Source organism: Cariama cristata, unplaced genomic scaffold (genome assembly GCF_000690535.1).
Source record: "Cariama cristata isolate BGI_N322 unplaced genomic scaffold, ASM69053v1 scaffold5947, whole genome shotgun sequence".
Classification (NCBI taxonomy): domain Eukaryota; kingdom Metazoa; phylum Chordata; class Aves; order Cariamiformes; family Cariamidae; genus Cariama; species Cariama cristata.
In genome coordinates this window covers 7,190-35,160 of record NW_009625966.1, presented here as the reverse complement: position 1 = coordinate 35,160, position 27,971 = coordinate 7,190, and the positions used below count along the sequence as shown (strand labels likewise).

General features: G+C 38.9%; 1 protein-coding gene across 1 annotated transcript in view; it reads left to right on the top strand.

Annotated features, from left to right (window-relative positions):
- ZMYM4 (zinc finger, MYM-type 4) overlaps window positions 1-27,586 on the top strand; it is a 30,244-nt gene extending 2,658 nt beyond the window's left edge. The window contains exons 4-28 of the mRNA XM_009703815.1: window positions 573-743; window positions 4,343-4,421; window positions 4,853-5,105; window positions 6,922-7,096; window positions 7,213-7,425; window positions 8,743-8,893; window positions 9,554-9,669; window positions 9,802-10,074; window positions 10,566-10,716; window positions 11,098-11,270; window positions 11,644-11,794; window positions 13,406-13,546; window positions 13,842-13,879; window positions 15,101-15,245; window positions 16,269-16,393; window positions 16,734-16,905; window positions 17,961-18,014; window positions 18,135-18,314; window positions 18,858-18,952; window positions 19,518-19,689; window positions 21,422-21,573; window positions 22,927-23,038; window positions 24,392-24,640; window positions 25,516-25,645; window positions 27,108-27,586. Coding sequence (XP_009702117.1) covers window positions 573-743; window positions 4,343-4,421; window positions 4,853-5,105; window positions 6,922-7,096; window positions 7,213-7,425; window positions 8,743-8,893; window positions 9,554-9,669; window positions 9,802-10,074; window positions 10,566-10,716; window positions 11,098-11,270; window positions 11,644-11,794; window positions 13,406-13,546; window positions 13,842-13,879; window positions 15,101-15,245; window positions 16,269-16,393; window positions 16,734-16,905; window positions 17,961-18,014; window positions 18,135-18,314; window positions 18,858-18,952; window positions 19,518-19,689; window positions 21,422-21,573; window positions 22,927-23,038; window positions 24,392-24,640; window positions 25,516-25,645; window positions 27,108-27,315 — 3,879 coding nt within the window. The 3' untranslated portion in view covers window positions 27,316-27,586. The remainder of the gene's footprint in view (window positions 1-572; window positions 744-4,342; window positions 4,422-4,852; window positions 5,106-6,921; window positions 7,097-7,212; window positions 7,426-8,742; window positions 8,894-9,553; window positions 9,670-9,801; window positions 10,075-10,565; window positions 10,717-11,097; window positions 11,271-11,643; window positions 11,795-13,405; window positions 13,547-13,841; window positions 13,880-15,100; window positions 15,246-16,268; window positions 16,394-16,733; window positions 16,906-17,960; window positions 18,015-18,134; window positions 18,315-18,857; window positions 18,953-19,517; window positions 19,690-21,421; window positions 21,574-22,926; window positions 23,039-24,391; window positions 24,641-25,515; window positions 25,646-27,107) is intronic.
- Window positions 27,587-27,971: the final 385 nt, after the last annotated feature.

The following is a 27,971-nucleotide window of genomic DNA, read 5'->3' as shown; positions in this document are numbered from 1 at the left end:
CACTTTTGCAAGTGCAGCAATATACTGGAATAATTCAAAATACGTATTTTGTATTTGAGTGTAAATTTGAGTATCAAGAAAACTGATCTTCTGACTCTTAGACATCTTTGCTACTTAAACAGTGCATATAATTTTGTAAAATTTTGCTGACCCTCTCTTTGGATTGAGGATTCTTTTGATAGCCACTTTCCTGTTCAGCATGGTCTGACTGACTGGTGAGACGAATCTAGACCTGGATGCATCCATCTGACCTGCTGCCTTTTTTCCAGATGAGACAGGGAACAGCTGTATCAACAGGAGACACTGCCCAAACAACCGAATGCCCCTACTGACAACCAACTTAGAGAGCTGGGTGGCTTCTGCTTTGTCCAGAGGAGTGTAAAAGGATTGGGGGTGGGATGACCGAGGGTGCTGCAGGGAGGTAGAGGCAGCAGCTGCTGCCCTCCATTTCTCCCACCTTCCAGTGGCAGGACCCATTTCTCTTGGTCTGCAACAGAAACTCCCCTTGGCAGCAGCCCAGCTCCTAATGGCAGATGCAGGAGGGTGAATTCTTTTTCATATTATTGTTTCAGGAGTCTAGCTACCTATTTTCTAGTAAGGAATCTATTGGACAAGAGCTGGGGAATTCCTTTGCACCAAATATTAGAATTAAGGAGGAGCCTTTGGATGACGAATATGATAAAGCTATGGCCCCACAGCAGGGACTATTAGACAAAATTAAAGATGAACCTGATAATTCCGAGGTAAGTTTCCCATTGCATTTCTCATTTTGGTCTGACAGCTGACCGCATAAGCTGGACGTAAATTCAGCAATTTATTTGGTTTGTTGACCGAAATTTAACTTGAAGAGCATAGTTTAGTAGAAGGATTTTTCCCTCTTACACTACCATGAAACCCAAATCCCCAACTTTTTGATGTCATGTTACCATGTAGCTGAAAATGTTTTGCTTTTCAGTTAGAGACAAAGCAAAGTGCTGTAAACCTTTCATTCTTAAGTCTGTGGCAATGTAGACACTTCATCTCAACTCGGTCTCACTAGGAAGTAAAATGTAAAATCATGTTTTACTGAATACTTTGTGAGTAGTCATAGTTAGAGATGTACAGTTGAAACAGTGCTATTCCTGCTACTTCCCTCTTAAAGGTTATCTTTGTGAGCACAGTGGTTCATTATTTGTTCTTGTTTTAAATTAACACTTAGAGGTGTTGTCTTAGCAAAATATTTAAATACGTACACATCAGTGAAATCAGTTTAAGCCTGTGTTTAAGTGACATTTCTCATTTGAGACTGACATTTTTCATGATGATACAGGTAAAAGTTCCATAGTTGCAAAATCAAGGAAGTCTGACCTATGGATTGAGTGGTGCTGGGGCAAGGATTGCTGAGCTCTAACCAGTCTCTTTGCCACTGGTTTGCTGTGTGACACCAGGGAAATGATCTATGTTGCAATTCCTGTCTCCTCACTGCTAGTATTTGGGTTATATGGCAAATGTTACATGCAGTTAAAGGTGTGCAAAACTTCCCAAGGTGATTCATCCCACTTGCATCGACACGAGAGTGCTGGTGTTCTGGTGCAGACATTAGTTTTTCTAGCATCATTCTGTGTACTTCTGCTAAACCTCCTCTTCTGTCTGGGCCTGTCTTCCAACATTTTTTCTTCTTTTCCCATAGTACTCTTGGCTTAGTAAAATAAGGAAGTAAACTAAGTATTTGAAACTATCCAGATTTCACTGCCCTTCTGATGTGTTCAGTGTCTGTGAGATTGTTTGGTTTTATTTTTCCTTAAGTGTATATAATGTCAAACCATGTGTAGGTTAGTTAAATCTGTCTGTTCTTTTGTCCTCGCAAGATGGCACCTGCTGTGTGGATTTGTGTGGAATGCAATGCAAGATATCTGTGCTTATCAAAGATCACATTAATAAGTAAAAGTGAAGACTTGAAGAATTTAAATATCAAATATTGTATTGTTCAAAATATTAATTCCTGGAGTAAAATTCTGTAATTAACAACTCTGCCTGACGCTGGAACAGTATGAGAACTGATGAAGACTCATTTTGTTTTGCTTTAGATTGGAATTAATGTGGGGTTTTTGTTTTGTTTTGTTTTTTTCCATACATCCTGAAAGATAAGAGCATTTCTTGCTGTAACCAATAGTTGGAGCTGAAGGTTCTTGGCTTTCAACGCTTACACTGCTATGAAACTATACTTGATCATGCACAGTTGGTGTCAGGATTTGCCTCCATTTCTCTTAGTAGTATTGACTAAGGATAACATTGCAGTTACAATGCTTTAAAAACTGTATGACTGCAAGTCCTGGTTTGGCTAAAATGGGACTAATTCTCTTTTCAGTAGATTTTCCTTCAGTTAAGTGTCTTCTAAGGAACTGCCCTTTCTGAAGCTGACTAGAGCTTGTTCAGACAGTCTCTGCTTTGAGACTTGGTGGCGCTTGATGTCTGTAGTTGTTTCTGGGGCAGCGGTGGGATTGTTATGCAGAAGGGCCCATCACTGCGCCTGTTCCTATGGGAACCAAGGTCACTGCTGCCTCTCTTACGGTCCACAAGTGAGAAGGCGTGAAAGGGTCGCACCTGCAGGAAGGTGCGGCTGAGACATGTGACCAAAGACCGACCAATGACATATTCCGTCCCATCCACGTGATACTCGGCGTAAAGCTATGGGATCACGGGGGTCAGCCCCCTTTCTTTCATGGCGGGCATCGCTGAGGGACTCTGCTCGCTCTCCTGCCTCTGACCCGATCCGTGCATTCCCGAGACCGGGTTCTGGGGAATCCAGTCCGGGACATCCGGGTGCCCGCCCTCCTACCTCAGCATGCGAGCGCGGCACATGGTCCCGTGATCATCATTAGGACGCTCGAGATCGGTTTTGTATATTTTTATTTCTATTAGTAGTAGTACTAGTATTAATAGTATTATACGTTTTTTCATTATTAGTGCTATATTAAAGTTGTTTTGGTTTTCCAGCCCATAAGTCTCTCTCCCTTTTCTCCTCTCCTTCCCTTTCTGGGGAAGGAAGGGGTTAACAGAGAGCATCTTTCATCTGTTTTAAATGCCAGCCTGGACTTAAATGGTGACACTGCAAATAACTACTTTTAAAATCGTAATATTTTTTAAAATGGTGCTTTAAAACCTGTCATTGCAGCATGCCCATACACAGCTTAAAAGCTTCTCTTGAGAATTGAACGTTTCAGTCTGATGGTTCACATGATGAACGAATACCATTGCCTGTTCTGGGAAACCTGTTGAGAAATAAGTTTGATTGTCTTAGTATAGAAACTTTTAATTTTCCCACAGGAGTAAGAGAAGTGTTACGTTTACGCATGTATTATGTGGATGTTAGTGTGTGATTTTAGGAGGTGGCTTAAACTGAGGGAGCAGCTCACCGCCACTGAGAAGTGAGAGCTTAATTTTGCTCGGTGATTTTGAATTGGCTTACCTTGCAGCCAGCCAGCAACTGTGAATTTAGCTCAGTAATAACATGATGTCATGCCCTCACTACTCTCAAATGACTGTAAGTAGGTTAAATCTTATCATCTCTGTAGTTCCAAGAGATTATGCTATTCAGCCTATTAAGATTTACATGTGGAGTGTTAGAAGCTGCTTTATGGTTTGGATTTCTAGGGAGAGCACGGGCTGAAAGCGTGGTGTCAAAAGTTTGAATAGCTGCTGTGGACTAAGCTAGTAATTTATAGTATGTCAGCTATTCCACAAGTGACTGTCTGTAGGGATTTTTCTTGTCCTGTAGAAAGTGTGAGGTTGTTCCCCTCTCGCTGAAGCCAGTCTGAGCAGGGACTGTCATGGTCTGGCTCTAGCGGTGCCAGCTTTGATCTGCTGCGAAGCTTCGCCTTAGGTTCCTCCAAGGTACTTAACTCATGGTTAAGGACGGAGTGCTTCTCTCCATCCAGGCCCCAGTCTCTGTTTCATTATTATCATCTATGAATGTGAAGATAAAGCTTGTTTCACAGAACAGGGGCAAGGACTGCAAAGCACTTCCAGATGGAAAGTTTGGGTGAGTGGAAAGCAGGGATTTCTCCTAAGCTTTGTCTGGCTGAATTCTGAGGTGTCTCGGAGTACAGCTGGAAAGGGCAGTGCACCAGGCGGCCACGCTTTTCCATTTCTACACGACACCCTTGGTTGTAGTTTGCTGTGAACCTCTGAGCAGGTTCCATGTGTGGTGCTCATGCAGCAACGTCTGTAAACCTGGCCTTTGGACCACGCTTAGGAGACTCACTCTTCCTTAAGATTCAATGCAACATTATGAAAGAATGGAAATCATGTAACCTGTTATTACATGTGTGTATTTGTTCCTTTTCCTTTCCCTTTGTTTTAGGAGTACGGCCAACAGCCAAAAACTCAGGAAGGGGAGCTGAAAATCAGTGCTGTATTTTCAGTCAGTGGCAGTCCTCTTGGTAAGGAATAGGCAAGACTATCTTTGTTTAAATCTGTAAGATATGTCACCTTTTCAAATAGCCTTGCAGGTTATTCTGTGTTTCGTTTGCCATGTCTGACCCCAGTAGGAAAAAAGAACTAGTTTGTTTTAGAGACAATGAAATTCAGAGATTATAAAATAATTGTGGTTTTGAGGCATAGGAAAATTGAATGTGAAACGAGTGTTAAAGGTGCATTCTCAGTCTTAAGAGTAGCTGAAACAATCTACTCTTCAGAAAACCGGCACAGGGCATGTATTTACGGAGAGTTGATCTGCTCTTTAGTTCTCCCTTAGACCCTGACAACTCAAATGAAGTCATAAGCTTTGTGCTTGCCCCCTGCACGCAAGTGAATTATGTGTAATACATGTAGAACAGTTACTCTATGTTTTCTCTGTGGCTTTTTTTTTTAGCTCCACAGCTGTCATCAGGTTTCCAGCCTGCTGTGGCATCCTCTGGCATGAGTAAAATGCTTCCTTCCGTTCCAACCACAGCTGTTCGGGTTTCCTGTTCTGGCTGTAAAAAAATCCTGCAGAAGGGGCAAACTGCATACCAGAGGAAAGGCTCTACCCAGCTCTTCTGCTCCACACTGTGCCTCACTGGATACACTGTTCCAGCTTCTCGCCCACCAGCTTCTACCAAGAAAACCTGCTCAAGCTGCTCAAAGTAGGACAGTGTTTTAATTTGTTCTAGTAACAATTGATAATGAAAGAGTTCAATTCTCTTTTTATGCAGCATGCTGTTTCTGTAATGCCCACTTCTGTTATGCTTTCCTTCAAAAAATCGTGGCCAATACTGTTACTTGTTAATTGGTCTGCCTGCTTTCAGTTCCATTTTGTTAATTGGATTTTACATACACATCGATTTAAAAGCCTCTGTTGTGAAGTGTGCATCTTGTCTTTTTTTTAAATGAGCCAAAAATGAAGAAAGAGCTATATTTCAAAATTTCCTGCTATTTTAAAATGTTGTTGCAATCTCAAAACCACCGAGTACATTTTCAAAAATATTTTATGTGTTATTTCTTCTAGATGAAAACATGTTTACTGAATCTCTAAAATGAAATGAAACATGGGTAAATTAATATATTCAAGGCAGGATACTTCCTCAGATTCTAAAAAAAAATTAAGTTTCTTGTCTGGCTGCATTCTGTGATCTTAGATTTCTGTAGGTCTTAGCTCTTCCAAATATGTCACTGCTGCTTTCATAAGATGTAGAGAGATTAAATTTATTAAGAACTGAGTTTTTTAGCTAGTTGAGGTTTTAGCACCCAAACCAGTTACTTTCTACCTAGAGTGGAAAGGCAAGGTTTGCTTTTGTGAACCTACTTGGAAAAAATGCTTTAGAAAAGATCTACGTTTTCCGCAGTCTTGTTGGAAACACAAGCCTGAATCTTCAGCTCTATAAACATTTTAATTATTAAAATTTTGTGTTCATTTGTACTATTATGTCCAAATTAGCAAAAGGAGACTGTTGTGGCTGGCTCTTTAAGATGTCACGTTACTATACCATTAACTTGAGGCAAATAAATAACTTTGCAGACTGATTGTGCTACAGTCTGTTTATAGAGGAGAATTATTCATATGTATTATTTTTAGTTATGAAAGTTACTTTCCAAAAGGAATGCTGCTTTGTTCATCATTTCTTCAACAACAAATTTATTACTTTCAGTTTTACAAGGTCAACTGAACTTAAACTTGAGACTTCAATTAATTATCCTTTTCCCTTGCTGTCTCAGTGTGAAAAGGCCTTGTAATAGAGTTTAGCAGTCTTGATTGCAATTTGTATTTATTTTGTTGAAAAATGGTTTACCTCTGACAAGACAAGTGAGAAGGAGGCGTCCTTCCAACCAAGAAAATTATATAAATATTTCTTCCTAGTTTTTTGACTGAAACGTTTCTGTAAAAGCCTGTTTCAAGAGAGAAGAAATAAGAAGATTGAGTTTGTTAAATCCAGCAACAAATAAACAGAACTATAGATGGCAGATAAGTGGTGGAAAGTTACAATATGAGTCAGATTGTTTCAAACTGAACTGGACGGTGATTAGAAATCGTGACCTTTCATTTTTCCCTTTTTTTCCCTTCCCCCATTACAGTTGGTATTTTCATTGTTAAAGGGAATTATTCCACATATCCTACTTTTTAAATTTTTTTAGTAAAGACTGTACAAAACAGCTATCTTTTCCCAGTTGCTTTTGAAAAGATTTAATGATACAACCTGATGTATTTATAGGCCGCTCCTATGTCCGGGTACAAAATGTTTCACAAACTATCTACTTTGAGAATTGTACTTTTAAACTGTTTTCCTAATAGGAAAAGAAAAATGAAGTCAGGTACTTAGATCAGCAAAAAAAAAAAGGCTTTAAATTAAATGAATCCATGCTCTTCTAGAGCATGTTTAGTCTGCTAAAAAAGAAAGGACAGCAAGTTGACATGAAACCAACATTAATTCTTTATCTCTTTGTTTGTTTTGCTTCTTTCTATAGAGACATTCTAAATCCAAAGGATGTAATCACTGCCCAATTTGACAATACAAACTCCAGTAAGGATTTCTGCAGCCAGTCTTGTCTTTCTACATATGAACTGAAAAGGAAACCAGTTGTTACTATTCGTACTAACAGCATTTCAACCAAGTGCAGCATGTGCCAGAAGAATGCAGTGGTAATTGCAACCTTCTTTTTCATTTGAATTTCCCTTAGATCAGGACAACTTGCTATCTCAGAGATAAACATACATATTCTTTCTGTTCTTGTTATCTATTCTTTCTTTTCTTGCAGATTAGACATGAAGTGAATTACCAGAACGTTGTACACAAGCTCTGCAGTGATGCCTGCTTCTCCAAGTTCCGCTCAGCTAACAACTTGACCATGAACTGCTGTGAGAATTGCGGAGGATACTGCTACAGTGGCTCTGGCCAATGTCACGTGCTTCAAATAGAGGGACAGTCAAAGAAGTTCTGCAGCTCAACATGTGTGACAGCATATAAGCAGGTATATTTTGACAGAACGTTAAAAATATGTCTTTGATTACGTTTTCGGTGTTTTGAGAAACACCCAATCTGTTAGTTGATTATTTCAGTTACTATCTTGGTCTAAGAGAATTCCTTTTGTCATTTGCGCTTAGTCTTTGCCCAAACATGTTGCTCTGTTTCCCTTACCGCTGAACCGGCCACCAGAGTATTCCAGCGTGAGAGAAGATGCAGTGGGACCACTCAGCAGCAGTCCACTGTGACTTTTTTCAGCCTTTCAGATGCTCCCTGTTTGAGTATTCTCTATTAAATTGTAGCAGTTAAATTAAGTGGAGAGGAAAAGTAATAATTAGTTGATAATTTTGATTTTAATTTTTAATTTTTTAATATTTTAATTTTGATTATAATGGAGCCTCTTAAAGAGCTGAACTGTTGAGAGAATCTTAATTTATTATAATAGGTCAATTATTTTTGACTGACTTATTTTAATGCAATTACTTTAGGAAAAATTCTGATAAGAGAGTGTAACTTAATTTTGTGATTTGACTCTGCTGCCCCATTATTCAGGCCACTTAGGCCAAGAAAGACCTAATGAATTTAAAAAAAAAAATCTGGTAAAAGTATTTGATCCAGAAAATTACCTGCAATATTAGTTGTCCTCTGAAACAAATCTGGAAATTAAATTAAATAATCTGGAAAGGAGAGGGATTTCATTCTGCTTTTGGATCTCACATCAAAATCTCATGTATTTTAGTCTTTCTGAAAATACAGTATGTTCAAAGCTTATAAGTCTTACCTGGTTTTTATTGATTTTTAAACAGCATTCAACTCAAATGTCAGATACATTCTGATAGTTTCTGGGGTTTGGTGGGTGAGAGGGGAACATCCTTCTCTCCATTTCCTGTTTTCTCTGTTAAATGGGAGTATTGCTTACATACATAGCTGATGTATTAAGAATCATAGGCAAAATCTTACTTCTCAGCAAAAATGTTGAAGTTATCTGATACAAAGTGCTTGATACGTGCTATTACAGCACGTAGCATTGTTTGTACTTGGAGGCCTTCGCCATGACAGCCTGGCTACTGTTTAAACTGGCCTGCAAAGGTAGTGCTTACCCTGAAAGAGAGATAGCCCAAGTCTCAGGTGGTCAAAGTGTGAATATAGCAAGCTGGAGAACTGAAATAAGTATATTTGCATCATAAATAATTCAGCTGTAAAATAAGTACTGTTTCAAGTGCACTGGCAGTCACTTTTATACATTTTATATGTTAGCGATTAATTTCCAGGTTAAGAAAAATACTAAGTTTCAGATGAATGACAGATTTCCATGTTTCCACAGAAGTCAGCTAAAATTACACCTTGCACACTGTGTAAATCTCTGCGATCTTCAGCCGAGATGATAGAGAGCACAAATAACTCGGGAAAAACTGAACTATTTTGCTCTGTTAACTGCTTGTCAGCATATAGAGTAAAAATGGTTACTTCTGCAGGTGAGTTTATCCTTTTACTTCTTTAGAAGCATAATTTCATGTAGCTCATATCCAAACTTAATTTGTCTTGAAAGTTAAGGCAGATACTCTTTTTTGGGAGGATGGGAAGTGGCTTTTTTTTTTTAAGGGGGGATGCTGAGATGGGAACATAAAGACTTTCTACCATAGATAAACCTAACAGTACAGCCATTTCAGCTTTGTTTTTAGAGAGCTTAAACACAACAATAAACCTTACTCTATTTTCTGCTTTTGCAAGTGCAGCTGGTGGGTTTCCCAGCTAGACAAATCCACTTCTGTGGACGTACACCATACCACTGCTGTGATTGTTCTGCCCCTTGTTCTCCAGGGTGATTACCTTAGTTACCTCTGCCTAATGTGGCATTGAGCTAGGCAAACATATTCTTAGCTATTTTTCTTGTAAAATAGAAAAATGCTTACTGACATCCTAGGGATACTGGGAGATTAATTAAAGGATCTGGCAAGCAACAGGCACTGCAGCTGCAGTGTCTGCTTCTGAATCTGTAGAAATTTCGTCTTGGGCTTCTGTGTGTACCTTGGCTTGTCATTCAGATTCTCTGGTTTTGTATGCACAGTGCAAAATTATCTGCAATACAACCTGATGTTGCATAAATCACTTTTTCTTCTCTGTTTCACCCTCAGGTGTTCAAGTTCAGTGCAACAGCTGTAAAACTTCAGCAAACCCTCAGTATCACTTGGCTATGTCAGATGGGAGCATACGCAATTTTTGCAGCTACAGTTGTGTAGTAGCTTTTCAGGTGTGACATCTAGGATTTCTTCTTAGCTGAATTAACAGAATCATAAATTGATGGTGTAAATATCTGGGATGAAGGGTAAAATATGTGCGATATTGTAAAATAAAGTCTCTTCCTCGATTTGCTTTCCTGCAGAATTTGTTCAACAAGCCTGCAGGAATGAACTCCTCAGTGGTACCTCTGTCACAAGGTCAAGTCATTGTAAGCATTCCCCCGGGGGCGACGGTATCGGCAGGTGGCACCACCTCGACTGTGTCCCCCAGCTCCATGAGCAGTTCAGCTGCAGCTGGTCTACAGAGGCTGGCTGCCCAGTCCCAGCAAGTCACTTTTGCCTGCCCTGTTGTAAAACTCAGGTGTCAGCACTGTAACAGATTGTTTGCAACCAAACCAGAACTGCTTGACTACAAGGTAATAAAGATTAGGGCTTTTCAAGCTCATGTTTCTCAACAGAAATCCAAGAAATTGTAGCTTATATGCAATGATCTGTCAGTACTGCTCTGTTGCTTACTATGACCTGCTACGGAGGAATTTGGAACTGACTTTGATATCATTTAACCATTATCAAAATTAATACCGATACTAGCTCTTCGATCTTAAAAACAGAAAAAAAAAATATTGAAAAAACCCAAACTCTCTGATTGCCTGACTAGGTAAGCATATTCATGATTCTTGGTCCCAGAGATGATCCTTTTAATTCCAGGACAAAGCATATTGGTGAGGGCTTTCTGCAGAAAATTATGCTGTCTCTGTTATAACGCTAAACAGAGAGACTTATTTGCTAGTGCTGTCTGTTGTTGACTTCCAAGAGCATAATTATGCTTCTGAGTTTTTATTAACAATTGAAATGTATTATCTCAGATGTGAAACATTGAAACGAAAACATTCTGGCTGTGTTGCAGGGTAAAATGTTCCAGTTCTGTGGGAAGACCTGCTGTGATGAATATAAGAAGAGGAGCAGTGTAATGGCGATGTGTGAATACTGCAAAATTGAGAAAATTATCAAGGAGATAGTGCGATTCTCAGGCACAGATAAACCATTCTGTAGTGAAGGTAAGAAAGGGCAAGACTATGTTTCAGACAAATCAAGTCAGAAGTGTTTTGCATTAAAATTATCGGTGATACTGAAAGAAACCTAACTTTTTTAGGTTAGAAAACTTTTTTAGGTTTAGAAACACGGAACTTTGTTCACACTCAGAAGTGTTTTGCATTAAAATTATCGGTGATACTGAAAGAAACCTAACTTTTTTAGGTTAGAAAACTGTTTTTTAGGTTTAGAAACACGGAACTTCGTTCACACTTTACATTTTAATGGTATGTTTCAAGAAGTTATTACAGACATACCTAAATACAAGAACTAGAAGTGCCAAGCAAATGTCATTTTGGTATTGAAGGACTTTTTTGGTGTTCTGCTGCTGTTTTCTCTTCCTTTAGGTTGTAAACTGCTCTATAAACATGATTTGGCTAAGCGCTGGGGAAACCACTGTAAAATGTGCAGTTACTGTTTACAGACTTCCCCTAAACTGGTCCGGAACCACTTTGGGGGGAAAATGGAGGAGTTTTGCTCAGAGGATTGCATGTCTAAATTCACAGTTTTGTTTTACCAGGTAAGCAATGTTCTCATGTAGCATCTTCTAGAATAAAAATGTGTTAGCAAAGGAACCTTCGTACGTTAGGAGCTATGTGAACTGCGTGTAGTTGACTTCTGTGTTCATGGAATGTATTGCATATATGCGAGAGATGAGTAAATCCTTCTTAACTTAACAGTACCAGTTTTCTCTAGAGAGAAAGCCTAATATGGGTTGTGGGAAGACAGACACTGAATATTCCACTGCTTTGTGTTACACTGTAAAAATGATGCACCCTTACAGATTTGTTTACACTGTATTTGCTGAGCAGGGTGCAAAGAGGTTTTTATACACGTCCTCTTTGTTGCCACTTACAGTTGTGTTTAATTTCTCCCTCACTCTGTTTTCCTAGATGGCAAAGTGTGATGGTTGTAAGAGACAAGGTAAACTCAGTGAGTCCATGAAATGGCAAGGGGAGATCAAGCATTTTTGCAATCTGCTTTGTATTCTGTTGTTCTGTAACCAGCAAAGTGTTTCTGACCCTCCACCCCCAAACAACACAGGTAAAACAGGCTGGGAAAAGTATTGCCTTTTGGTGTGCGTGATAGTGATATGAACATTTATTTGGAAACTCAATTCAGAGAACTTTTTAAGATACATCTTCTACTGGGGAGCTTGCCCGTTGCGATTGAATGGGCTCAGTTTTAGATCTCTCTCTTACTTCAGACAGTTTCAAACTTCTGCAGGTATGAAATGAGATAGCTTCATATACCAAACCTAGATGGTGATTTTAAAGAAGATAAAACAAAAGCATTTGCTTTTCAATGACTTTCATAAAACAAAGGCCCATTTTATTGGGGTAAAATGTACTGATATCTATTGAAGACATGTTAAATACCTAGCTTGTCTCCGGTGCTTGATAGCGCATAGCCAGATACGGTAGAATGTTAATGTTCATTTAACAAAAAAAATCAAGTGGTGAAATTAGTAGACTTAACAGTTGTAAATACAGACTTCCATATATGCACTTAAAATAGCCAGTTCTGCATAGTCTGTAGACGTATGAAGAGTTACCATTTCTGTGTCATTAAGAGTTGATTCTTGAAGTATCAATGCCAAGATTAATGCATGCTGTAGCTGTTTCCTTGCTTATTATTTCAGCAGATGGAATGGGAAGGAGGGTGGGAATGAAGCCCACAGGAATAGGAACTGTGAGTTTCTGTAGGGAATGAAAGGAAGAAAGACCCACAAAGACAGGAAGAGGAAGGAAAACAAAGGTCAGAAATAGCACTGATCCTAAAGAGGGGCATAATCTCCCACTGAATGATGGTGACTGCACCAGTAAGGTACCCAACAAGCAATAAATAATATTGACTGAAAGTTTATAGGTTGCACCAGGCCATATTCAACTCTTCAGCTTTGTGCACATCTGCTGCGTACATTGGTGGGAGCTGTTTTCCCTGATTAAGAGTGTATAGAAGCAGTATTACGCTTTCAGACCATAACTATACCATGTGACATTCCTGGTCTTGTCAGTACATTTGGCTGTTAGTAAGGATAGCAAAATGTATGGTGGGCCTGCTTCTCCAGAAGTGTGCCTGCAACTTCAGCCAAGGCAAGTGCAACACCTTTGCAAAACTAGTCTCCAGGGATCTCTCTGAACTGGGGGGCTGCCAGGATAATGGAGTGCCTCAGAACAATATTTTTTGGTGAAATATGGTAATTCATGGTAAGTGGTAACGAATGGTGCTTTCAAATGGAAAGAACCTAAGAATTCCTCTAACTGTTGAGAGCCTCATAAAATTCACCTCATTCATTATTTGTCAGGATCTCAGCTGTCTCCTATACTTTGTACTTTTGGTGCTGAGCACAGTGAGGCATGCAGTCCTCTTGTCTCCTGAGTGCTGCTGTGATATACTATTACATAGAGAAAGCTGCTTCCATACTATGGTCAACTTCTGAAATGTTTCAGGGACTGGAAAACAGCTTAAGTTTGCTTGTGGAACCAGCTCCTATTTAAACTGAAATGCTGCAGTTTGACACCTGTGTTCCCTTCTCATACAGCAGGCTTTTTCATTTCGAGATAAATCTGAAGGGTGGGTGTTGCTTCAGAAGTGCTGTTTTCTAAATTATCATATTGCTTATTTTAGTTTTCCTCTGTTCACTCTGTCCAGCAAACCCTTCTATGGCACCAGCTTCCTCATCAGGCCCTCCTTCTTTAAGAAAGGACTCAACCCCTGTCATAGCAAATGTGGTGTCCCTTGCAAGCACCCCTGCTGCCCAGCCTACAGTTAACTCCAACAATGTTTTACAGGGTAAGGCTGCTGAATATGATGCTTGTATTTTTAAATCTCTATTCCCGAACATTTATATTTGTTCAGGGATCTTTTTCACTGAGAACAGCAGCAACTTCTTCATTATGCTTCACATCAGTGCAGATGGTTACAGTTTTGTCCTTCCTTTATCTAGGTATAAATAATGACTTAAAGTTATGTACACACACCAGGGAACGGGGTTCAACGGGAAATCTTTTTCTTGACCTTGGCAGAGTATGGGTTATGGTCCTTGATGATAAGTACACAGGTTATTGTATGTTTTTTTTCTCCACAGGTGCAGTCCCTACTGTGACAGCAAAAATAATAGGAGATGTAAGTTTTACGAGAGACTCTTTTTCTCACTTATGCCCAGATTGTATCAATAACAAGTAAAGTATCCAAGAATTTTGCACCATCATTTTGTAACTGCTTTTTCTGGTTGTGATTGGGATTTAAAATTCAGCCAGCTTGCAGATGCTTGTTTTTTAAAATGGATAGAACTTGTATGGTATAAAAGTATTTTTGTGTCCAATGACAGATTCATTAGATGGTTTAAGGCAAAACTGGTCAAATTGTAGCTCTTGAGATGGCTGTAGTTCTCAAGCAATTCATGTGTAGCTTCTGAACTTGAGGCTACCTTTTGTGCCCAGGAGTGGGATGTGATGTCAAAAGGACTGGCATGGGAGGAAGGGGGCCAGTGTGGGCTACTGGGGCTGGCAGGACCAAGCTCTTGCAGCTTAGCTTTCCTTCCCCACTCCCTAGTAGTGCAATAAAACAGAGCTGCGGGGAACCGTTGTCACCACTTATCTGTGAATAACTCCTAGAGTTCCTATTCTTGAGCTCTTTGAGATATGTGGTATACATCTTGCAATGCTGTTAAAATATGAAGATTTTATTATGTAGCTCTTAGGTTCTGGAAGACTGACACCCTTGCTTTTAGCTGAAGTGTCATTTATAGATTAGAGTATAAGTTTTCTCTAATGAAATATATGCTGTTATTTGAGTGCATGACTGAAAATTACAGTTGGCAGGACATGAAATTAGTACAAGCACGAATAGTCAGTCTGTGTGTAATCAGGAAGTGATACTGATACTGCCAGCATTTGTGTTCATTTTTTACTTTTGTTTCTTTTCGATGGTTTCACATCAGTTTGCTAAGTTTTTTGAGTATCTGCATCAGCCAGACTTTTACTTCATCAAAAGTATCTTAACATAACTCCCCTTTATGTCTTTGCCATCAGGAAGATTCCAAGGTCAAAAGTTTATAGAGGTTATTTGACTACAGAAACCAAACATTCTTGCAGATTTGTTCACTGCACTGTTAATTAAAGAAAAAAAGAAAAGCCTATTGTTTGATTGAAATAAATTGAGGTGAAGACCAGAAAGCACCAAATACATTAGCAAGCTCTTTTTGCAATAGTTTTTAAATGATCGTTTTTCTCAGCAAGGAGAGTTTTAAATTGTTCAGCCTCCCGTAGTAGAGAACAAATACTAATCTTGTGATATCCCTCAAACCAATACTAACTCTGCCCTCATTTGTATTTTTCCATACAGGCTAGTACTCAGACAGATGCCCTAAAGCTGCCACCATCACAACCGCCTAGGCTTCTAAAAAACAAAGCATTATTGTGCAAGCCAATCACACAGACTAAGGCCACCTCATGCAAACCTCACACACAAAACAAAGAATGCCAGACAGGTATGTATCTAATCTCCGACCCATTTTATAAAAGTCTATATTGCAGTTGACAGAGTAATGCATGATTTATGTAACAGAATATTTTTTAATATCTTTTAAAACCTTAAATAGTTTTCAGATTGTTGTATGGTATTTTCCAAGTAACAGTTTGCCTTACAGATGTAAAACATTTGCCATTCTTAGAAATCCGTAAAGCTTCATGTGTGATGAATCTTGAGATTTGCTCTATCTTTAGCATTCTGTGATCACCTTTAACTGTGGGGAATGAAGTGCAATGGTTAAGTGAGATGCAAAAGCCTATGGAGGAAACTTGTTTTCCTGAGGACAGAATTTGAGTTCTTAGTTCTCACAGCTCAAGCCACAAGAGCAGACTCCTTTTAATTAAGTGCATGTTTTCTCAAAGATTATTTCAACTCTCACTTTCCTTTAGTTATTAGATACAGATACTAACAACCTCTGAAAATTAAGTCCCTATTTCTAAGATAATTTCGTTAGATTTGTATTTACTCTAAGCTTCCTCTGTGGGAGGGCTGGGATGAAACAGAAACACCTCCAAAGGCTATTAATAGTCCAGATTGCCACTGAGGAGTGCTTTTTTCATCATTGTTATTCTAAAAGGAGCTTGGGGTATCTAGCCTTGATGAAAACCTCTCAGTGAGGAAGATGAAGTGGAAAGATTGTAGTGTTTTTTTGAATAGTACCTTCTTACGGTCTTGTAGTTATTTGTGAAGTAATTGCAATAGTGCACCATTTACTTGGATGCAGACTTTAGTATTTAATACTTATTTCCACTCTCTTCCATTCCAGCATTTGTGTATATAGTCACAGTGCTATTTATTTCCAAACTGTAGTATTAGTACTCGTTGTAACAATGCTAAAGTGAGAGATGACTGAACCAAGACGTCGTACTGTGCACACTGAGTTACAAGCAGAAGTCCAAACAGTTGTCGTGGACATTCTGGAGTGTGCTAGATAGTCATATGGTTAAACAATTTTTGTTTTGTTCTGATTTTGGTATAACAGAAGAAGAAGCAGCAGTTGTTCAACCCCAGATCATTGTGGTACCTGTTCCTGTACCAGTGTTTGTGCCAGTGCCCCTTCACCTCTACACACAGTACACACCAGTTCCACTTGGGATGCCAGTACCTGTAAGTTATACTTCAGTTCACTAGAGAAGTGGTTTACAGTCTTGTTTCTGAACAGGACACAGAGCAGCGTCACTGGGTTTCGTGGGTAGTCATGCAAGTGATATTTGGAGTCCTTGAAGCCATTTATTTCCTTATTGCCTCATTTTTGGTTAAGCATCATCACACAAAACTACCAGTTTGTATGGTTATTGCGGAAGTGAAACAAGTTGTCCGGTCTGGAGTTATCTTAAATTTAGTAGCCCTAAAATATATGTAAGATTAAAGGAGAGAATCTCCCTTGTGTATTTGCTGTTTCCCTTCACCCCCAAACATGCTCTGATATTTTCCATGTGTTCTATAGGTACCAGTTCCCATGCTCTTCCCAACTACCCTGGATAATACTGATAAGATCATTGAAACTATTCAGGATATCAGGGAAAAGATTCCCACAAATCCATTTGAAGCTGATCTCCTTCAGATGGCAGAAATGATTGCGGAAGATGATGAGAAAGAAAAAACACACTCTCATGGTGGTATGTGGTGTTTTTAAAAAGGAAACTAAATGCAGTGAGGTGTAGGTTCTCTCATCACAGAAGATAGATAGAGAAATGGATGTAGGGCCTCTATTGGCTGCTTCCCAAGTACACACGCCAAGTTAAATTGTCCTGTTGTCTTACCAGATTTTCCACAATGAAAGTGTTCGTGCAGGTAAAGTGCCAACCTGGACAGGACTATAACGCTTATGTCGTGTCTTAGCAATTTTGATTACTTACTCTTTTAGAATGAGGAGACCTTCTGGGAATTCAGCTGAACTGTATATTTGGAGATAATTTTGCCTCTGTGTACAATAGTCTATTCTTTGGTTTGAGAACATACATTCTTTTATGATTAATTTGCTCTTCCTCCATAGTTCCTGTCTCAGGTGCTGATTATAGTTACACCTTTCTGAAGCTTTTGTAATTTCACATAGGTTTATGAGTCAAAATTCAGTAGAGCTATGCTTAGCATAGAACCCACATTAGATACTGAGCACTGACAGTGGTTTAAATGTGTTGCATTCCCTTTCCCTAATCCTAGGTGCTGATTTGAATTGTGTTGACACTAACAGATTACTAGAGGTAGTAATCTCCAGATCAGTACATCATGCATTAGCAGAAGGAGTCAAAATCGAGAAGACAGAGCAGCTGGTTTACAAGAATATTTTCCTATCAGGCTTTTTATGGTGGATTCTTGGAGGGTGATGCAGGATAGTGTGTGTTGGATAGTGATCATCCCATGTAATAAAAGTGGAACAAGCTGAAAAGAAATGGACAAAATGTCTTACTTGTCTACAGATGACTCAAATTACAAACACGGAGGGATGGAAACCTTTGGAAAAGCAAACATGGGTTACTTCTGCATTTCTGTTTCTCCTGTAACAGCATGACCAGGGTAGAAAGCTGTTAGGAGAATGCTAGTGGAGGAGAAGATGCATCATCTCTGTTAGTATTATGACCTAATACGTAGTTTTTTGATGTTCAAAGTATTTTGTATTAGTTATGCAAGCTATCAGTCATTTGTAGATAAAGATTTCCTTCATTTTCTAAAGGATCTCAAACATCTGAGCATGAGCTCTTCCTGGACCCCAAGATATTTGAGAAAGGTCAGTTAAATTTTTTTTTTTGCAAATGGATTTTGATCTTACCGTATCTTTTCTTGCAGACTCTTATTTTTGTCTGCCCTTTCTTATAGCACGTGGTATATCTGATCACTCTCATTACAGACCAAGGTAGCACTTACAGTGGGGATCTAGAATCGGAAGCAGTATCCACTCCACACAGCTGGGAGGATGAGTTAAATCACTATGCCTTACGATCAAATACCTTGCCAGAACCAGATCCAGAACTGAAGCAGTTCTCCAAAGGTGATGTGGAGCAGGACCTGGAGGCAGATTTTCCATCAGGTTGGTATAATGTGGAGAGAAATGCATTGTTGTGTAAGCGTACACACAATTTTCTGAGTCAGCATTGTACCAGCAGCCTGCTTATGAAGGGCATGTGTTTTCATGTAGTAAGACTGGATGTTTAAAGCTGCAGTAATATATCAGCTCTACTAAAAATTACTATTTTTAAAATTTTACTGCTATCTTTAAAGACAGGATTTTACAGAATCCCCAACAGGAGTAGCAGGTAGCCTTGGTTGACTCCTTTGAATTTTTCACCTCTGTGTCCCTAGATATAATCCGTGTGAGTAGTACATAAGAATGTAAGTGTGCCTCAATAAGTACACCCGCTGTTTGTTTTTTTGTTTTCTTTTTCTTCTTCTGAGAATTTACTTTCTTTATACAGAAGGTGCATAGATAGCCTAATTATTGAAAGGTAAAGCATTGTTTGAATATACAGGTGTGATTGCCAACGGTAGGGTATTCCATTGTATCTAAGTGACACTTCAACCTGGGCTGTTAGATCATATAATTAAACTCTTGATGGTGTTGATTTGACTTCAGACTCATTTGACCCTCTCAGTAAAGGACTGGGTTTGCACTCACGTTCACGAGCAAGACGGAGACATAGAGATGGCTTCCCACAGCCAAAAAGACGGGTAAGAAAGTACTTCTGGAACACAAGTTCCTTGCATTTGAAGTAATAACATTATGTGCATGCTTATTCTCAGAAGTAAAAAAAATACTGCTCCAGGGTCAAAATGAGAATTCGATTTAACTGTGCTGTATATTTTCTCCTGTTCTACTATGTAAGATAAGATTTTCTTTCTTCCCCTGCTGCAACTAAGTGGAATAAATACTCTTTTTAGTGCAGAATATTTTTTTAAATGTGTGTTGTTTCAAAAAACTCCAAAAGAGATGTCTTTTAAGTAGTGTCATAATCTACGGAAAAGAATCCATTTTTTCTTGTGTAGTTAGAGAGGAATGTATTTCTGTGTGTATTTATCACAGTGAGAATTACTGTATTTTATTGCACCTTTTCTGTAAAATGTGGTTCATATTTGTCCACATATTAAAAATACATATATATCCATTCAGATTCTGTCATGAGGGTAGGATTTTGTTGTTATGTCAGCATAATGGCCTTTTTATGTGAGATCAAGTTAAGCATCTGTAGATGAAGAGCTTATTATATGTTTGTTTTGATTTGTTGTTTGCCTGTAGGGACGGAAGAAGTCTGTAGTTTCTGTAGAGCCCCGGAATCTGATGCAGGGCTCCTACCCAGGATGCTCCGTTTCTGGGATGACGCTAAAGTATATGTACGGGGTAAACGCCTGGAAGAACTGGGTCCAATGGAAAAACGCACAGGAGGAACAAGGGGACCTCAAGTTTTCAGGTAAATTTTTCTCACTTACTGGAAACAGAAGTACTTAGTTGAAGAGCTCTTGGCATGATGTATTGTTCAAATAAAAATTAGGACTAGGTATTACTGAATTTTAAAGTATCCCTGAATGGAGAAAAAATTTTGTGGAATACTGTCTTTTTTCATGCATTTAGAAATCATAGCTGTTACATTCTTAATTACCTATTAAAACAGGCTCTAAAATACCAGCTTGCTTTTCAACATTAGAAATGTCAGTCTTTTAACCTCCACCTTGCATTCATTTGCATGTAGTAATTCTTGATTTCTAGAAGAGATGCTTTATGCAGCTGCAGAGCTTTACTGAGCTATTATCAGGTCATAATTCTAAGTTGACACCATCAACTTGGCCCCATCTTTTTCATCTGTAGCTAATGCATTCACAACGTATTTGCTTGTCAGCGTAACTGTTTGCTGTAAAAAAATTGTGTGCTACAGCATTAAAATCTTAACACCTTATTTCTAGGCTTCACAGCTGGAAAGAAACTTTCCAAAAAACTACCCATTCTATGCTGCAACCTGGCTGAAACTAACTTTAAAAGGCATGAATTGTTCCTTGTGTCTCACTAGGGTGATAGATAATAATGACAATATAATTGTCAGTTTTGTTTATTTTTGTAATTATGGATTATTTTACTTTTTTTAAAAAAGCACAGCAGTCTTAAAATTTGGGAGTGTTTAACTCCCCTTTTCCCTGGCCTCAAATCTGTCTTACATGCTTGCACTGAGATTTTTGTGGGCAGATTTTCAGAGTCAAGCAGAGAATTTAAATTAGGAATATAATTGAACTTTTTGGAGATGGTAGGGAAGAGGGCAAACTGTATAAAGTATTTCTGCAATATAAAGAGCTAAGTGTGGCAGGGCTTATATAAGAAAGATCCCAAAGGGAAAAATTGTAGTTAGAACGAGATCTGCTTTTTCCTCTCTCATTTGGAATTTTTGTTGTCATTACATGAGAACAGCTGGGTTTTGTTTCCCAGATGAAGAGTAATCAGATGAGTTACTGTGTTTTCTTCTTGTGGCTAAGGAAGCAAATACTACAGCCAGTTCCAGGAAACTGTGTCCAGCCCCACCCCTCCCAGAAAGGTTCCATGCTTAGTCCCAAGCAGGCACTTTTGTAAGGTGTGGAGCAGCCAAGCCTGGTAATTTCTTTGCAGAGCCTTTGACCAACCGATTCCTGGTTGTTCTGCTTCCCTTTCCAAATCCCATGCATGTCCCAGTAAACTCCTCAGTCCTTCTCCCTTTAGGGACGCAAGTATGCTGCATTTAACTCATGTCCAGAACTATTAGGAAATACTCAAGATCTTTCTCTCTCTCAGGATTGCCCTGAGTTCAGCTATAGAGATGAAACCTATTTATCAACCCTATGCTGCCAGCCTCGAGTACATGCAGCCATTGCCATGCTGCATCTTTGGGTTCAACAGACTCCCTAACATTTAGATGTCTTAGCTTCAAATACCTGCAGCCTTATCACTCAGTTGCAGCGTTTGTACTGGTTGCACATGCAGGTGGTTTGGTTTTTGTTGGCCAAATCCTCATTTAATTGTTAGCCCACATATAGGAAACAGTTCACAAGTTTAGACGTAGAGGGTACTACATGTATGCGATAGAAGATTTAATAGTTCTGCCTACATGAAATAGTAAGGAACGTGTGAATATTTAAACTATTGAATTAAGTCATTTTTTCTAATAATTTTCTTGGCCACAGTTCGTCCTGTGAAACTCAAGGAGGACATTCTCTCATGCACTTTTGCTGAGTTGAGTTTTGGCTTGTGCCAGTTTATTCAAGAGGTGCGGAGACCAAATGGAGAAAAATATGATCCTGACAGCATCTTATACTTGTGCCTTGGAATTCAGCAGGTAACTCAGAGAATTAGAGTATTGCTGAGAACATGCAAAACTTGCTCTGGTTATTTATGCTTTATATCCATAGTCCCGTGTAGCTGCTTGGTTTTTGTAGAGGAGGCACGAATGTGTCTTTTTTGTGGTTTATTCTTATTCTGTCTTAATCCCATATTTGAATCATTTGTCTGTACCTTTTTATGATCAGAGTGAACAGGCTTCTTCTGTGCTTGGGAGGACTGTGGCACAGAGGGCTGGGTGTTTCTACCTAGACACAAATCTTTGGGTTTGGTACCTTTTTGATCCTTTTTCATGTATAGGAAAGATTTGCTCCTCAGAAGTATTTGCTTTATGATGGAATGTTTTAGATCTCAGATAGTTGCACAATGCTCTTCTAATATACAAGTTTACACGGAAGAGGTTACCCAGCAAAGACTGAGTTCCTTCAGTGGCTAGACAGATACCTGTTGTGTTGGCAATATTTACAGAAAAAATACAATGGGAATAGTAGCACTGTAATTAATGAATGCTAAGACTAATGTAGTAAGTCCTTGCTACCTGCCTTGCCACCTACCTTGAAACAGTTGCGGTACAAACCTAGTATAATATTAACTTCTGTTTTAAACTCAATGTTCAGTAGATTTCTGTTCAGGCCTTTTTTTTTTTTCTCTGTAGAATAGACTGCTTGTTCCCTTCCTTAAACAGTCATTTGGAGATAAGGAATCAAAAGCTACTTCTAATGTAAAACCTATCATTTGAGTAGGCATGGAATTATCTTAAATTTTTTTTTTTTGGCTATGCTTGAAAAAAATGTAGAAAGAGTTAAAATTCAAAGTGCCATTGATAAGGTCTAGGAGTATCAGCAATTTTTGTGTATTCTGGTTTTGACTTACTGGTGCACACTCCTGGCTTGTAGAAAACTTTAACTGCTGCTTGACAAGAGTTTAAGGGACTTTTACCTTGATACTGTAAGTCGAGCTATTTCAGCAACCTAGTGCTGGGCCCGTATCTGTTGTCAGGAGCTCTTAGCACGTGAAGTTCTTTTCAACAGAAAAATACCTAATAACTCTTCTGTTTTTTATAGGCAGACTTTTTTCAAGAATATTTAACACTTAGAGGATGATGATTTTTCAGAGAACAGCTCTAGAGCTTGGAATATTAACAATAACTCTTGCATAGATCTCTCATTTCATACTGGGGACGTCCCAGTCCCTGCAGAAAATTTGATTTGATACCTTACTGAAGATTTCAACAAAGTGTTTTGGACCATAAGACACTGCGACATAAGAAAGGAAAAGAATCTGATGTCCTTTATCTTCTCTGCAATGTTATATAATCACAAACTATATGTCTTCCTCTTTTCTCTTGTAGTACCTGTTTGAGAATGGTAGAATAGATAACATTTTTACCGAGCCCTATTCCAGGTTTATGATTGAACTTACAAAACTTTTGAAAATCTGGGAACCTACAATTCTTCCAAATGGTAGGACAATTATTTTGTTTTGTGTAGCTGCATGACAAAGCCATATTATAAATTAATATTTTCTCAATGCCATGAAGAAGAATATGATCTGAGGCATTCACATCAGTCTCCTCTTTCTCCACCATGCAATTGTTTGTGGTAGACTAGCATCATGGATTTTATGTCTGTCTCTACCAGTTACGGATTACAGTTAAATATATCTTTGCCTCTGATCAATCTCTCAACTCCTATGAAAGAAAGGTTTCCCATTCCGGTAGTCAACATGCTAGTTCTTCTCTTCCCTCAAGTTTTAGCTAATCTTTTTTGAATACAGGTAGCCAGAATTGTATATAGTATTTGAGATGAGTTACTGCAAATACTGTGTACAGTTGCACTGCTATTTCCCTATTACTACTTGAAACACTCCTTCTAATAAATCTGAGGATCACATTAGCAAATCATTGGAATCTTGTCTCGACTCCTCAGTTCCAAGTTCTTCTCACCTCAGTCACTTCCAAATTAAGAGTTCCCAAATTCTGCAGATATTTTTAATTGATCTTCAAGTATGATCATGCAGTTTATAAAGCTGGACACCAGTCATATTAGTACGTAAGGTCTTTCTCAGAGTGTCAGTGAAATTTGAGTGATGTTGGCAACTCCATATGTGTATCCACGACTGGCTTTTAATTTAGAAAATGAACTTTTTATTTAATACAGAAATAATACAATTACTTGTAGACTGCTGCATACACTGATTTTTTTTTTTTTTTCCACAACAAATCTCTTATAAGCCCCTGTAGCTCCTTTTCCTAACTGACTTACGATAATCACAATGGGCTATTTGTACATAAAGATGATACATTTTAAACTCATGCTCCATGTCTTAGGAATTACACATTTTTGCAGTTGGCTGACTGTGGTTTAATACAGTGAAATTAGAGCTTAGGAGTTCTTAGCTGGTGTCTGCAATCTTCCTTTATATCCTTCTCTCCATTCTTCAAGTATTGGAACATCATTGCACAGCTTGGTTCTCCATGCTCCCTCTTATGTTTGTGCATGCAGTGTTCTTGGTTTTATTGAAATTACAATTGCTTATGGTAGGTCCGAATTTGATCTAATATGCGGTTCATTTATACAAAAAGTTAGCTGAAAGAGGACTTAAATGCATCTCTGGTAAAATCTGCCTGCTTAATTTTCTTCATTTCTGCCTTCCCACCCTGCTCATGTATGATGTTTTAATTGCTTTGGAAAAATTCTGAAAATCTGCTAGACTAGACACAGCCTGTAAAAGCTGTTCATTTGCAACTCAATATGGGGACAGCCCTAAAATTGCATAGATAACTCTCTTCTTTTTTCTTTGCCCATTGTTTCTAGGTTATATGTTTTCAAGAATTGAAGAGGAACACTTGTGGGAATGTAAACAGCTGGGTGCATATTCCCCTATTGTTTTATTGAACACACTTCTATTCTTCAACACCAAATACTTCCAACTAAAGAATGTCAGTGAGCACCTGAAACTATCCTTTGCCCATGTTATGAGACGCACTCGAACTCTGAAGTATAATACTAAGATGACATATTTACGTTTTTTCCCACCCTTTCAAAAACAAGAGGTAGAATCAGGTAAGTGAGTGCTTTCTGAGATCATATTTGTGTTGTCTGCTCCTGTTTTTAAAAAAGAACTGGGAAGAAAACTATGTTATGCAGTAAGCAGAGCTATGAATATGCTGTTATCCTATACATTTTCAAAATTTTTCACTCTAGTAAGGTTTAAAGAGAAATTCTGCATGAGCCAAGGCATCCAGTAAAAACTTACAGAAGAGGTGCCACACTTTGGCTGCAAATTCATTTAATGGTCTTTTATAACATCCTAGGCTTGCATAAAGCTTTATTAACTACTGCATGAGTTAAAGGCCTTTTCTGAAGTCTTCTTCTTAGGACTTCGTATTCTCGAGGTCCAGACCCTTATTGTGCCCTTTTAATTCCCAGATTTATCCTAGCTCTGTGTGGTGAACAAACAAGGCAGCCCAAATGGAGAACAGCAGTTTTGATGAAGCTAGGGGCTTGCACAGGAGTAGAGACTATCCTCTTGACCTCAAAAGCAAAGACAGACAGATTTTTGCTCACAGGGGTTTTTTTGTGTTTGGAAAAAGGGAAGTCTTTGATCCTATTGGCTTCTTCAGTTAATGGTTCCAGTGTGTTACATGAATTCTGCTTTATTAAGAGAAATTATATCCTCCATATTTTTCTGCTAGATACTAGTTCTTGTTGATTTTCAAGAAGAGGAATGGGCTGTGAACAGCCTGTAGCATATGCAATCTTTTGCCCATCCAACAGATCAAACTCGTTGACTTGCGTGTCACAGATACTCAGTTCAAGTAGTGTGTTTCTGTGTGATGCGAAGTCCAATCACTAGGTGCTAGTCTAAGTAACTCGGGCTTATTCTTGAAGGCGCTGTTTTTCACTGAACTTCTGTGATGCTGTTTCTGTGTATTCAGATAAATTATCTGTAGGCAAAAGGAAACGCAGTGAAGATGAGGAGATTCCAACAGCAGTGGAAATGGCTGAAAATACAGATAATCCCCTGCGATGTCCAGTCCGACTTTATGAATTTTACCTATCAAAATGGTAAGTGACGGACCTTGATTTTTGATCTGTGTGTAGACTAGAACAGGCATGTGGGCAGGGATCCCACTCAGACCTTTTGTGCCTGTGCTGTGGGCTCCTCTCTCTAGTTCCTGGTCCCTCAGTGTGAATGGAACCATGCTGATAGGACGTCCAGCATCAGCACTGCTGTTAGACTCAGCAAATAGGTAGTACTTGTTACTGATGTTAAGTCAAGAGTAGAGTTACAGAGAGGTGTATTCTTTAAATGCCTGTTTGCACATCCACAGGGTGTAAAAGTGAACAGGGGTCATTAGTGCAGTGACCATGACATTCTCATCTCCCTTAATTTTAATTGTTGTACAGGATCCTTCTTTTGAGAAGATTATAACTAACCCTGATACCATATTCCTTGTGAAAGAGGGTAGGAAAAGTGTGAATTAGGTAAAACTACTGATAGCTTTTGCCTGCTGAAATGTGAGATTAACTTGTATTTAGGAGTTAGAAAGGAGACTATCTAGCAAGGACATAGATATAAATCATTTTTTCTCTCCTGTTTCTATATAAACTTTAGTTAGATCATTGAGCAGGTGAAATATGATGTTCTCCTCTCTTCAAAGAAAGTACACATGCAAAATGAAACAGCATCTCATTAGCGTCAGCTAAAACTCAAATAAATCACCCTCCAAAATGCGCCTACTGAGCTTACTACAAATAGTCCCATTACTTAGGCAAAGGCATGCCTAGCAGCTGTCCTGGCTCTTTGTCTCCCTCATCTTACCTTCCTTGTCTTCACTTGCATATCATTACAAGCTTTTAGCTGTCCTTGGGCTGGGAAAACATTTTTGTGCTCCTCGTCGTATATCATAGCTGAGCCCCTGCAGCAGTGCAAGCAGCAGTAAAAATTCACTTTGCTGTCTTAATGTGAATGTTCCAAAGCCAGGCAGGAGGACCCTTGCTCTAGAGGGCTTTGTGTCTTCCTGAAATCTGCCTCAGAGTCAGACGGTCAGTCTTTCAAGCAGATGGGCTTACCATTCTGCACCATGAGCAAGCAAGCTAGGATTTCCTTTGCTAGCTCTTGAACATTGCCTGTGCCAAAGTGCACAGCAATTCTGTAATACTAGAACCAGTTTCATTCAGAGATTGAATGTCAAATGCATCTATCAATCATATCAACATGCTAGTGCCATTGATGGATGATACTATGGTTGAAGAACCACACCTGTAAAGAAGTCACTCTAATTTTCTTTGTTTCTTTATAAGCAACTAATGCTAAGTGACCTGGAAACAACTTAACTGTTCCCTAAGTTGAAGCGGGGGAAACCAAGCCACTAACAAAAAGATTTGAATTATGCTGTGTAAATTACAGTGTTGTCATCTCAATGTAACTTTCATTTTCTTTGCTGTTTCTCCCTAAGGTTTTTGTGAGTAGGACTGTTAATGTTGCCTTCCAATAATGTGCTCTTCCTTTTTTTTGCCTTGACAGTTCTGAAAGCGTGAAGCAGAGAAGTGATGTATTTTACCTTCAACCTGAGCGCTCCTGTGTACCCAATAGCCCCATGTGGTATTCCACATTGCCAATAGACCCAGGAACCTTGGACATCATGTTAACACGTATTCTTATGGTGAGGGAGGTACACGAAGAACTTGCCAAAGTCAAATCAGAGGACTCTGATATTGAGTTATCAGACTAACTGAAGTGGGGTATTTTCCTTTGAATACACATCAGAAGCACCAAACTGTGAATACGTCCAGCCTTTGGAAAATGTGTATCAAATAAGCCAAGATAATGTCACCTACAGGCATATTTTGAACCACAGTGGATGTACAAACTGGAACTGGAAGGAAGCAAGCTGTGTAAGCTGCAAGAAACAACGTCCTGTGGCACCGATAAATCCTCTGAACAAATTCAAGATGAACTAACCTATTTGAGTGGTGCATAAATCCTTTATCTGTTTAGGATTTTAAAAAGTTGTGAGATATTTTTAAGGAAAATGGTTGGGCAAAATCTACCATAACAATGTTGGGCATGGAGGGCTAGACTGTGGCTCATGTGACTTCTCAGCCGGGTGGCTGGCAGTCCTTGCTGCCAAAGAACACGTGGAGATCCTAGAGCTCTTCACGAGGACAGGAGAGAAAGTGGTGATATTTAGAGAGACACCTTCCGTTATAAGTACACATACACATATGCTTTTATAATTTTTTTGAAACTGGGATCAAATGTTAGGAAGGCAGAAGCTGCTGGCCTGTCTGCCAGGGAAGCTGTCTTAAATGGACAACTGTCTGGCTGCTGTTAAATGGTCACACGATGCCAGAATCTAGCTCTTGGTCCAGGCTAATACCAACTGTA